The 12,613-nt window shown below is 34.7% G+C and overlaps 1 protein-coding gene across 1 annotated transcript; it reads left to right on the top strand.

Moving 5' to 3' along the window:
- Positions 1–1,717, top strand: LOC144997075 (ethylene-responsive transcription factor ERF114-like). The gene is made up of 2 exons (XM_078956898.1): positions 1–371; positions 1,052–1,717. The coding sequence occupies exons 1-2, from the start codon at positions 257–259 to the stop codon at positions 1,537–1,539; spliced, it is 603 nt and encodes a 200-aa protein (XP_078813024.1). The 5' UTR covers positions 1–256; the 3' UTR covers positions 1,540–1,717.
- The last annotated feature ends 10,896 nt before the right edge of the window (positions 1,718–12,613 follow it).

Genomic DNA, 12,613 nt, shown 5'->3' on the forward strand with positions numbered 1-12,613 from the left:
CTCTCTCTCTCTCTCTCTCTCTCTCTCTCTAAATTTGGGAGTCGCATGTTCCCCACCCATTTTCAGTCAAGGCTCTCGTCATCCATCTCTCTCTCCCTCTCTTTCTAAAGCTCTCTAAAGACCGGTCAAGGTGGATCACCAGAGACATGGAAAGAGGGCCCTTCCGGCCGATGAATCGGAGGACAACCCAGAAGAATACGAACAAGATGAGGAACCGGACATATTCCCAGTTTACTCACCTAGATCGCAACAGGATATGTCTGCCATCGTATCTGCTCTTTCTCAGGTCATCGGTACCACCACCACCACTGGTGGCGGTGGCAGTGATATCTCCTTCACCCCAAACCAAGCACAACATGTTCAAGAACCAGGTAAAACTTTCCACACTTGTCCATTAATTCGTCGCAAAATTAAGGATTGGATATTGTAATGATGACGTGGGTAGAGTTGAACTGAGTTCATTGTATGGCATCCATATCGTGGCTCATTTTAGCCAGCTATTATGTTACATTAAGTGTAGTTATTTGGCTAGCCATTTAACTTAATTTCTTAATATAGCTAGGGTTCACCAAGGGGTATATATATATAGGACCAAATGGATAAGTGTTAGGAAGCCATTATCTTCAATATTGTCTTCAACCCGTTTTCTCCACATATAATTCGTCCATATGTAATTAACCAATTTGTATTGTACAATCACTCAAATTACAGATCTTTGGTACAGTTCATCTTTACGTAATCTTGATTTGCTGTAATTAAACCTAATAGACGATCATGTATTCATCTTTATAACCATAATGGGAACCAAATATTGATTTAACGTTCTATAGATAAATATACATATATTGCTATATATAGAAAGCCTTGTGGATCGTTGCATCTTTTGTCCAGGTCGTAAACTAATTTTTTTCATCATCAGTTTAAGAATTCAATGCAGTGGATCATCGTGATTATAAATTTAGTTGATAAAACCTAGTACGTAGAATAATGTACTTAAGTATAAAAGTGCTTGCTTAATTAGGAAACCTAAATTGTTGTTTATGTAATGAAGGGAACCAAAGGAGGAGACACTATAGAGGAGTGAGGCAAAGGCCTTGGGGCAAGTGGGCTGCTGAAATACGCGATCCACAAAAGGCGGCAAGGGTGTGGTTAGGAACATTTGAGACGGCTGAAGCAGCAGCACTTGCATACGATGAAGCAGCTCTTCGGTTTAAAGGAACAAAAGCAAAACTCAATTTCCCCGAAAGAGTTCAAGGGAGAACGGAATTAGGTTATTTCATCACTCGTCCACAGTTACAAATGCCACCTACTTTTCTACCAAATTCTCATCTTCGACCTCCATCTCAGAGCACATATCCTAATCTCCTTGATTACACACAGTTTCTTCAAGGTGCTAATGAGCGTAGGATGTCAACAACGGATATGAATGATTTGAATTGCACTAGTTCATCTTCAACGGATATGGGAAGTTCATCAAGTGTAAGCCCTTCACAATATTGGCAAGATTATGATCCTACAAATCAATCAAGAGATCAGTAGTAACAAATGATCATATGAAAGTTAATCGTTGTCGGAAGATTAGAACAACGTGGAAAGAATGAATTATGCATCTTTCCCTTTAATTTTGCGCGTCTTAATTTCTATTTCGACTTCTTTGTTCATATATGCAGCCTCACTTGATCACTACCTTTTGGTTTCATTAAAATTTGGAAATCAAGACATATTCCAACATGATCGACTATACATGCTTTCTTATATATATATATATATATATATATATATATATATATATATATATATATATATATATATATATATATATATATATATATATATATATATATATATATATATATATATATATATATATATATAGGAGAGGTTCACGCGAAAATGCAAATAATTTGCGAAAACGCGAAAACAAGAGAAAACTATGAGATTGTGTCACCTCAACCTTATATTTTGGACAATAATTCATCCAAATTTTGAACTACATGATGATAATCGATGATACACGAGAAATTGTTTCATATTAGCAAAACATGATTTTTGACACTTTAATTATGAAAACATGAATTTAAAAGTAGTTAAGGATGTGAACAAAAAATAATTGTTAAAACCGTTTTTAAATCTATATTATTATAACACAATCCAATGTAAAATTATTATCTTTAATCTATTGTTAATAAATTTAATTTTTATAATACTTGTGTTTGATTTTTATAAGATAAAATCTATTTTCGTGTTTTCGCAAGATATTTATGTTTTCCCATGAACCTACTTGTGTGTATATATATATATATATATATATATATATATATATATATATATATATATATATATATATATATATATATATATATATATATATATATATATCACATGTATTTTTTAAAATGAAAACCACATGTAAATAATGAACGAGTTTTATTAGAATGTTTATTCATGTGTGAATAAAATGTTGTACAAATTAGTTGAAATAAAAAAAAAATCGTTTTTATATCAAAGAATTTTACTCCAAACACCAACACATGACCCATCCTTTTGAGACGTCCAATTGCACAGTCGAATCTTTGAAAAAATGCAATATATATATATATACTCGAAATAGCTCAACTCGACTTGAACCGTTCGAGTATTTTTCGAGTGAATATCTCACAAATGGCTCGACGCAATTATACTCCTAATTATAATATATATTTAGCACGGTGATTTGATTTAAAAAATTGTACGTTAACAATAATTAATGTCAAATATTTTAGTTTTAATTTTTTTTACCTGACCCCAAAACGTATGGCTGAGAATCGTACTCCCGATTCTTACAACAACAAAAAAAAGAAAATAAAAAGCGGTTCTCAATAGATGAATTATTTTTCGGCTAGATCTTTCTGGCTCGTGTGGTTGCTATTAAGAGAGTGATCACGGATGAAAGAATGAAATCAATCTTATCAGAATTTCGTCATTGTATTTTTTCTGAATATTGTTGAAAATAATTATTAAGATAAAGAAAATAAGGGAGAAAAACAGCAATTTGAGATAACTTCCCTGAGAAGGTAAACATGCGAGAGACTTATTTGTTGCCTGACTACCCATTTTTAAAAGGAGCCGACGAACACCTCCATCTTCACGCCCACCACCGTCCACCAACACCAACTTTCATCATTGTAAATGCCTTTATATATGTTGATAAAATGAATTATGTTGGTTTCTTGAGTAGAAAAATAAGGTTTTCCATGAGTCTGTGTGAAAAAGAAGACATGAAAAAGTCACAAAATACGGCTGTTTTGACAACAAAGATTCAAAATATATATATATATATATATATATATATATATATATATATATATATATATATATATATATATATATATATATATATATATATAGAGAGAGAGAGAGAGAGAGAGAGAGAGAATCAATAAAAAATACATAAACTAAAAAAAACACTAAAAACCCTAAAAATATAATAAAAGTACTTTGAGATATTTAATTTTTTTTTTATTTTACAAAATTAATTTTTTTTATTTAAAATCGTTGATTTTTTTTAATTTCTTTTTTCAATTTTATTTCAACGAAATTATATAAAAAAATTACAATTTTTAGGTTTTAAAGTTAAAAATAAATTATATACAAAGTATTTCTTTTTCTATTTCTTGGTATTTTTATTGATTTTCTAAGTTTTTATGGTTTCCAAATTGTATGCATTTTTAGTTGATATTTCTCATATATATATATATATAAACAAGTTCGTTTGAAAACTAGATCATGTGAACTCTTAATTAGTTTATCAATACTAAAAACACAAATCTTTTCCAAATAGTGCGCATAAATCATATCTAGATTTAAAAAACATTTATACGATTTTTTTTGTATGACTGTTGATGAATACACCCAACACTCATATGGATTGTTGATTACTCATCAGCAGTCCATATGACTGCTAATTGTGAACATCCGCAACACATATGACTACCGGTTATACTTATCAGCAGTACATACGATTATATATATGCAAATTTCAAAAAAAAAAAAAAATTGTCAAAACTTTTTTTGAGCCTTGATATATGTTTTAGATATACAAAGATTGATATTTTGGTTTTGAAAATTTACATGGATAATTAGATGTGGTTGTATGGCCACGTATTTGGAAAAAAGAAGTCAAAGATGTTAACACTATTGCTGCTTTCCTTGCCAAACTTTTTATACTTTGCAATTCTCATGTGGTTTTTTTGTTGACTTTTTATCTTTCGCGTCCAAAATTGCATTATAAAACAAAGGAATTTATTTCGTCAATGATAACTTCTACTTTCAAAAACAATAACTAAGTGATTCTCCCGTTTTAAAAAATACATAAATAAAAATAATATAAAGAATAAATAAATATCTGATTCTTTTTTATTTTCCATCAATCCTAGAAATGGTTGTTATTTTTAGGTGTGAAGTGCTATTTTTAGGTGTGAACTTGATGCGGTAAAAATTATTTTGTTCATTAAACCGTGTACCAAACAAACAGAGAAGTACTTGTGCAACTTTTAATACATAACTAATATTAGCACCTTTTGTATTAATTCATAATTTTTATGTTCTTTTGTGAAGTTATTATTATTTTTTTCTTTATGGATAAAACATGTTTATTTCATTAAGGCTAAATGAGAGTACCATTTGCATTTATTCGTAACTTTTTGATAGATTTTTATTGTAAAACTTTCATTTTGATAACTTATATTTTTAAGTATGTGCAAGATTCCTATAGTCTAGCACCAAGGCAAAACGCTTGGAAATTGTCCAAAATGTAATCCTAAAACCGTTGCATTACCACTCACAATTTCGTTATAGTTTCTATATAACATCTTGATTAATTGTATATATTTAATTATTAGCATTTATAAAATTAAAGTGAAAATTGTAACCATCATGGTTTGACATGGAAGGTTGTGGTCAGACATTCTTGGGTGATTGGTGTGGGGTCCAACAACTCATGTGTTATATTTAAGTAGAAGCTTCAATTTCTTAAATCTAATATTCGGGTTTAGAATTCTGATTCCCATATTCGGTGTGGGTCTAAAAGGAAGATGTTACAAGATTCTTTATAATCTATTGATGCTCGGATTATTGAGAGTGATGGGTCGGCCTCTCTTAGGGAGCGTCGGGTAACGACTCTTAAGGAGCTTAATGAGCTAGATCATCTTTCTAATGTTGACCTTGCACAAAAATTCAGGCTAATGGGGAATTGAGGGGGACAAAAATTCAGGCTACTTTTATGGTGTGGTTAATTGGAAGAGGCACCAACTTGCTATTCATGATATTTTTATTGATGGTGTCTGGGTGGATGATTCGGGTCGGGTGAAAGATGAATTCCATCTTTTTTACCAAAATCTTTTTTCTAAGCATCCAAGGCTTAGACCTAAGGTTGATGGGACTCATTTCTCCTCTCTTCATGAGAGTCAGATTCTTTCTATTCAGTCTCCTTTTCTCGGGAGGAGATCAAGAGGGCGGTTTGGGATTGTGGTTCCTCCAAAGCTCCGAGTTCGGATAGTTTTTCTTTTGGTTTCATCAAAAGATATTGGGATCTTCTTAAAGATGATGTTGTGGATTTTGTTTTGCACTTTTATCACCATCGAGTATCCCTAAGGGTTGTAATGCTTCCTTTTTCACGGTTATTCCTAAAGTGCATGATCCTAAAATAGTTTGGGACTTTAGACCTATTAGTTTAATTAGTAGCCAATATAAGATAATTAGTAAACTCTTAGCTAATAGATTGGCAAATGTTCTTGGGTCTGTGGTGAGTCTGGAGCAGTCTGCTTTTATTAAGGACAGACAGATTCTTGACGCTCCTTTCTTCCCTAATGAAGTGGTTGCTTGGTGTAAGGCTTCTAAATATCCATTTTTGATCTTTAAAGTGGATTTTGAAAGGCTTAAGATTCCTTCTCGTGGGATTACCTTCTTGAAATTATGGTCATCATGGGATTCAGTCAGAAGTGGTGTGGATGGGTTATGGAGCTGCTTAGATCCGCTAGATCTTTAGTGTTGGTTAACGGTTCTCCTACACAAGAATTCTTGATTTAGAGAGGGTTAAGACAAGGAGATCATCTTTCTCCTTTTCGTTTATCTTGGCTATGGAAGGGCTTCATGTTGCTCTTAAAAGGGCTCGGATGACAAATGTTTTTAGAGGCATCTCTATTGGTGATGTAGAGATTTCACATCTCCTTTATGTAAATGATGTTATTGTGCTTTCCCTTTGGAGTCTTGATAATGCTTCCCAACTTATTCGTATTTTTCGATGTTTCTTTCTGGCTTCGGGCCTCAAAATCAATATGCTTAAAAGTAATTGGGGGTAGGGGTTCCCTATTCGATGCTTATGGATGTTGCTAGATCTGTGTGGTGTGGGGCAGATATCCTTCCTTTTGTCCACTTGGAGTGCCGGTGGGTGATAATATGGGTCGGGTGAAGGCTTGGTCAACCATTATTGATAGATTTCATGGTAAACTTGCAGTGTGGAAAGCCAAATCTCTTTTTTTTGGGGGTTGGTTTACTTTGATCAAGTCTGTTCTTGGCTCGGTGGGAAGCTACCTTATGTCCGTGTTTCCTACTCATGTTACCGCTCTTCACATGTTGAAAGTTAGTAGAGCTAATTTCTTTTAAGGGGTTGATTTGGAGGAGAAGAGGATGCATTGGATGAAGTGGAACAAACTTCTAGCTTCTAAACAGGATGATGGTCTTAGTGTAATAAGTCTCTTTGCTTTTAATAGAGCTATGGTGTTTAAATGGCGTTGGAGATTCTTTCATGATTCTCAGTTTCTTTGGGTGAAAGTTTGTAACGCTTAGTTTCGGTATGAATTTATTTCTTTAAATTGTTGATTTTTCATGTTGAAATCGGCGAGTTGAAGGCTTTAACTCGACGTGTTGAGTGGATTTTGGCCGCATGAATTAATGGACCAACTCGACGAGTTGGCGGCTGGAAAGGAAACCCTAATTTTTAGGGTGTTGCACCTTATTTAAAGGCCTTAAGTCTTTTGCCTGGCCTCCTTATCAACCTCCTCTGTCTAGAAAACCCTAAAAGAATGTATCATCGTCCTTAAGAGTGTGTGTGCTTGTAGAGGTCCTTAAGAGTTGATATTTTGCACACTTTTGGAGGGTCCTTGAATTTGAAGGTGCATAACTTGGAGAGAAGACCTAGATCCAGAATATCCCTACTCTTTTAAGTCATTTGGAGGTATAAAGTTTATACCTTGCTTTGTTATTGTTTTGGATCTATTGTTTTGGGGGTCTTATCTTGATTTTGGACTCATGGTTAAGTTGCCCAAGAAGTTGAGTATTCTAGTGGTTGTCATGTTAGATCTAGCCATGTTATGGCCTTATTTGGCTTAAAGTTGCAAACTTTACTAGATCTTAGGCCCCATTTATGCATTAAGTCCTTTATTAAACCTATTTTGAGTCCTAGGGTTCCTTTTAACATGCATGGATGTAAGTCCCTAATTTGCATGTGTATCAATCAGATTCATTTGATGGTGCGGAATCCCAATCAAACGGATGATGTCAGATAAAATAGAAGAGAAGGAGAAGAAGAATTATATGAATCTAAGTATGAATTGATTAGAATGAAGATCCGGATACAAAAGATTCACAGACAAAATGCTCTCTAGTTTCTCTCTTCTCACATTCATCAATCTTTACTCCTCACCCTAATACCTATATTTATACAAGGGGAACATGGGCTTGGTGGACACGGACCGTAAATGGGTTTACGGTCGTAAGGTGTTTACGGCCGTAAACTCAACCATAAACATAACCGTAAACTCCAAAAATATTACAGAAAAATACAATTGCCCAGAAAAGCAAAGTATAAACCATATTATGACCGAACAATCTCCCCCTTGGTTTATAGCTTTCTTTTCTTAATTAACCCAACAAGCTCCCCCTAAAAAGTAGCTGGCTATTCTTGTTAATCTTCAGTTGGAGATTGGCTTCAGCGTTTATCTTTGATGACTTCACAACTTCAAGATGTACTTGATGAATCTTCAATGAATCACTTCATCTTGAGCACTTGAGCTTTTCTTCAAGATTTGACTCTGAACGCACATTGTGTGAGGAGGCTTCTTGTACTGATTCTTGAAAGATGGCGCTTTCAGCTTGAGAATCTTCAAAGAGAACATCAGAGAGAAATAAATCTTCTTGATCACTTCAACAACTTTAAGATAGCAGCAGACTGATTGAGGAGGCTTCAATGCAATCCGTCACATAATCTTCAATTTCAGCTTCACCTTACTTCTGTGGTTGAAAGATTGAATTTGAAAGAATAATCTTCATTTCTTTCTCCTTCGAATGTGAATTCTTCGATGCTCACGGACGAAGCATTGACTCAGAAATTTTCGACACAATCTCCATGAGTCTTATCTATACTTGAAATCACTTTTCAAGACAAAACAAAACTAAAAGAAAACTTAGCACACAGACTAAAACAAAAATAAAAATATTTTTGGATTTTTCATATTTTCTGAAAAAGAAATAAAACAGAAATAACATTATTTTTTATTTTTAATTTTTTGATTTTTTTTGTTTTTTTTAATTCTCCCCTAATATTTAAATTAGAAGAACATTATGAACAAACTTAACAAAAACAAAAATAATCGCTAACTTTAAGAGTGATTTGGGATCAAAGTTGTTGGACAGCCTTATTCCACTTGTCGGTACCCTTATCTTCACATCTTCGTCTGATCGATCGTCAGTATTGTGGTCCACTTAAACACAAAACATTTGTATTATTTTAATAAAATAAATAGCAAGGAGTACGTACCGGGAACCAGGTGCTACACCTTATTACTTTGAAACGTTTACATGTTAGTTCTAATACCGTAGACATATGTTTAGAATCCTGCACACATAAGGTTTTCAGATCCGGTCGGCAACAGACCATAGATCAGAACAAATAATATCATATATTGCAACATATAACATTTAGCACATAAAAGCATTTTAGGCAACTTTCCTAAAATAAACTAGTGCTCGTGTCTAAAATTTAACAGACACACATCTCACAATCTCTACTTAGCATTCTAAGTTTAAGTCTAGAAATTCTACAAATTCCTAGTTCGCTTAAACTAATGCTCTGATACCAACTGTGACATCCCCAAAATCTCGGCCAGAAAAGGCCGATTTCATTTATGCTTCTTAAAATAATTTCATAGTAAATCCTTTTGATTTAAAAGAGTTGCGGAATTTGTTCCCAAAAACAAAATGTGATAAAATAATATTTATCAAAGCATTTCATCAAGAGATGCATTTTCATTATATAATCAAAACTCGGGATGTTATGTTCCGATACAGACCATAAAGCATAAACGATAACATTACAAGTCATTCAACAAATATATACATATACAGACTTGTAAACAAAACAACTTGATGATTCATCCATCTTATGCCCTCACGCCACTTCCTGTAATGCAAATAAGACTGAGTGGGTCGGGCTTGGGAGCCTGGTGAGCATATAGGGTTTTCAACCCACAATAAATAATTATATTTAATTTCACCAACTAACAATAACCCGATTACCCATTCCCGTTATCCTCACTTTATGTCCGTAAAACAACATCTATCTCAAGGGACCTAATCTAGGATTTTCATCGGGACGGACATTACTGCTAAGGGGTTTCCTTAACAATAGATATCCTAAAGGCAACCATGAGGGGGATAGAGTACACCGGTGAACACATCGTTCATAACACCTACAGGTTATGAACCTGCAAGCGTTCCACAAGACTGTCTAGAAGGAGTCTGTGGTCGTTATCCATACTCCGCTGAATAACTAGATCAACAACAACAACAACATCGAGGTTTCTCATCTGTTTATCACGCACCAACTATCTACCCATGTTCTACCCAACATATTAGTAGATAAAAATATATATTTTTATACATAGTTTAAAACCTGTATAACATTCTCATTCAATACATATTCTACATAACAGATGAGGCACACCCACATAACACGTATTTCATAGAGAATAAATCATATCTACGAGATAGAAGAAAGTGAATATACATTCACACACATAACAATAAAATTATACACATAACACGTATTTCGTATAAAATACATCATAATTATGCGTTAGAAGAAAGTAACTACACACTCACTTGATCAGAAGATGATCGGACAGCATTACGACTTGTAGAAGTAGTATTCTTCAGTAGATCTAGAAGATTTTCACAAAAACCGGACTTCTCGCGAGCAGAGCTTCGGATCGGGAATTGCACTTCTCGGGATCTTCTGGGCTTCGGAACTTGCTTTGGGGCTCGGGATTGATACCGGGGCTTCGGGATACTTATGGCACGCAAACGATGCAAAACGGGAGAAAGAGAAGAGAATTTGGCAAATAGAGTCGGCTGCCCTCGCAACCCTTTTATAGGAGGCTGAGGCCTCGCAGTATGCTGGGTGTACTGCCTTACGTGGGGCGTACGCTTTCGAAATCGTCACTGCTTACGTATCCGAAGAACTCGAGTGCGAGGCGTGTCATGCTTCGTTGTACGCTAGGCGTATAACCCTACGTTGGGCGTAACCCGGATAAGTCCGGTGACTCCCCTTCGGATAATGTCGGATTTAATAATTAAATTTTAATTTTAATTATTTAATAAACTTCGAAAATCCATATCTTCTTCATACGAACTCCGTTTTCGACGTTCTTTATATCCACGCGTAGGTGACACTACGCTCTACAACTTTCATTTAGACTCCGCCGGCGAATTTTGACTTTATTTTATTATTTATTTTGAGTAGGCCGGGACAAGAAAACTCCATTATAAATTCATAACTTCTTCATCCGACGTCCGTTTTCGTTTGTCTTTTCACCAATGCGCTACTATCAACGAGATCTTTGATTCTCGTTTAGATTGTTTCAACCAACAATCACTCGATCTCGAATCGAGTATTTGGGCTGCATACTGCTAAGTCGAAACTTCATAAAATCATAACTTCCTCATACGAAGTCAGATTTGGGCGTTCTTTATATGTACACTCTCGGTTTAACGAACTATACAACATTCGTTTAGATTACTAAGGCTAAATATCTCTCTAACGTAAATTTCACTTTTTACGTCATTCAGCGTTGCCGGTTCTATCACAAAACTTCGACAAATCATAACTTCTTCGTTATAACTCGGATTTCGGCATTCTTTATATATTCGGAAACCTCGTTTCAACTACTACAGCATTATCCATAGATATCGGCTTTATCTAACATTTTATTTTGACACTTATTTTTATTCTCAATTACATTAAGATACATCGTTAAGCACAAAACACATAATACACAAATAATACACTTCTATTATTTCAAAACGGGCTACAAATGTTAACCTAGACTATTATATCAACATTAATGACAAACGCAGAAACACAGGCGTTACATCACCCCCCCCCCCCCATTTTCGTTGATAGTTTCTCCACGTCTTCAGAACTAGTTGTCGTTGCTTTCCCTTTCGCTTGGCCTTATCTCTTCCCATTAGACGAGTGGCTACTGAAACCTCAAAAGGTTCCTCTTCATTGAGATCCATACCGATATGTGCATCGGACGATTGACTATGTGTCGTTTCAGACGTTTCGGTTCTTTTAGACGAACCACCCGTAAAGGTTTGAGAAGATGTCACATCCTTTCACTTTTTTGACACTTTTACAATGTTCCAAACATGCAAAAGTTTAAATGACGCCCCTTTTTGTTCCTGATACATTTCAAGAGTTTTTTGAAAAATGGTTTCGTCATTTGCACCACTTTGCGATTGTCGTTTGACACTCGAAAACAATCCGTTGAACTCCGTCACGACTTTGTTAACATTTCGCCACTTAGAAAAACTGTCTTTTTCCACTAATCACCAAGATTCATCTCGTTCAAAAACTAGCACGTGAATTTTCGGAAGAAAGTTGGACAATCCTGGTTGTTTCCAACCACAACATAGGATCTTCAGAAACATCAACCCAAGCACGCACTAACATCTTTTCTTCGGTGGATGTCCATTGCTTTGGAGATGCCCTTCCACTTTTTTTGTGGTTGATTCTCTTCCAGCTCAGATTTTGTTTCCGGACGACTTCGGGTTCCGCTTCGGTTTGGAATTCGGTTTGGTGGTTCATTGGGGACTCAGGAAGACATCAATGGATTGAACTCATGCATCATTTGAGATGAGAAGTTCATTTGTGGTTGATTTTGGAATTGGAGTTGTTGAAATTGTTGTTGGTTTTGGAATTGATGTTGATTTTGATATTGCGTTTGATTTTGGTATTGAGGTTGATTTTGGGCTTGAAATGGATAGTAAACACCACCAAAATGAAGATTCGATGGAGAATAAATAGGCCGATCGCGTTGGTTTTGGGTGAATGTTGGTGAAGAATGAGAGATGTTTGGGTTTTGAGTGTTTCGTTTGGTATGTTTTTTGAGCTTTTGGGTTGGAGGCGGAAGCCATTTCTTCAAAAAAAAAATTAAGGGTTGAGTGATAATTTGAAGGTTGTGAAGTGAGGTAAAAAAATGTGAAAGAGTGGTATGCATTTAAAGTAAAAAAAATGATTTTTTTAAAAGGGTCAAATTTGACCACTTCTACGGATACTTCCTTCTCCTGATGCATC

Source organism: Lactuca saligna, chromosome 5 (assembly GCF_052625555.1).
Source record: "Lactuca saligna cultivar CGN05327 chromosome 5, ASM5262555v1, whole genome shotgun sequence".
Lineage (NCBI taxonomy): Eukaryota > Viridiplantae > Streptophyta > Magnoliopsida > Asterales > Asteraceae > Lactuca > Lactuca saligna.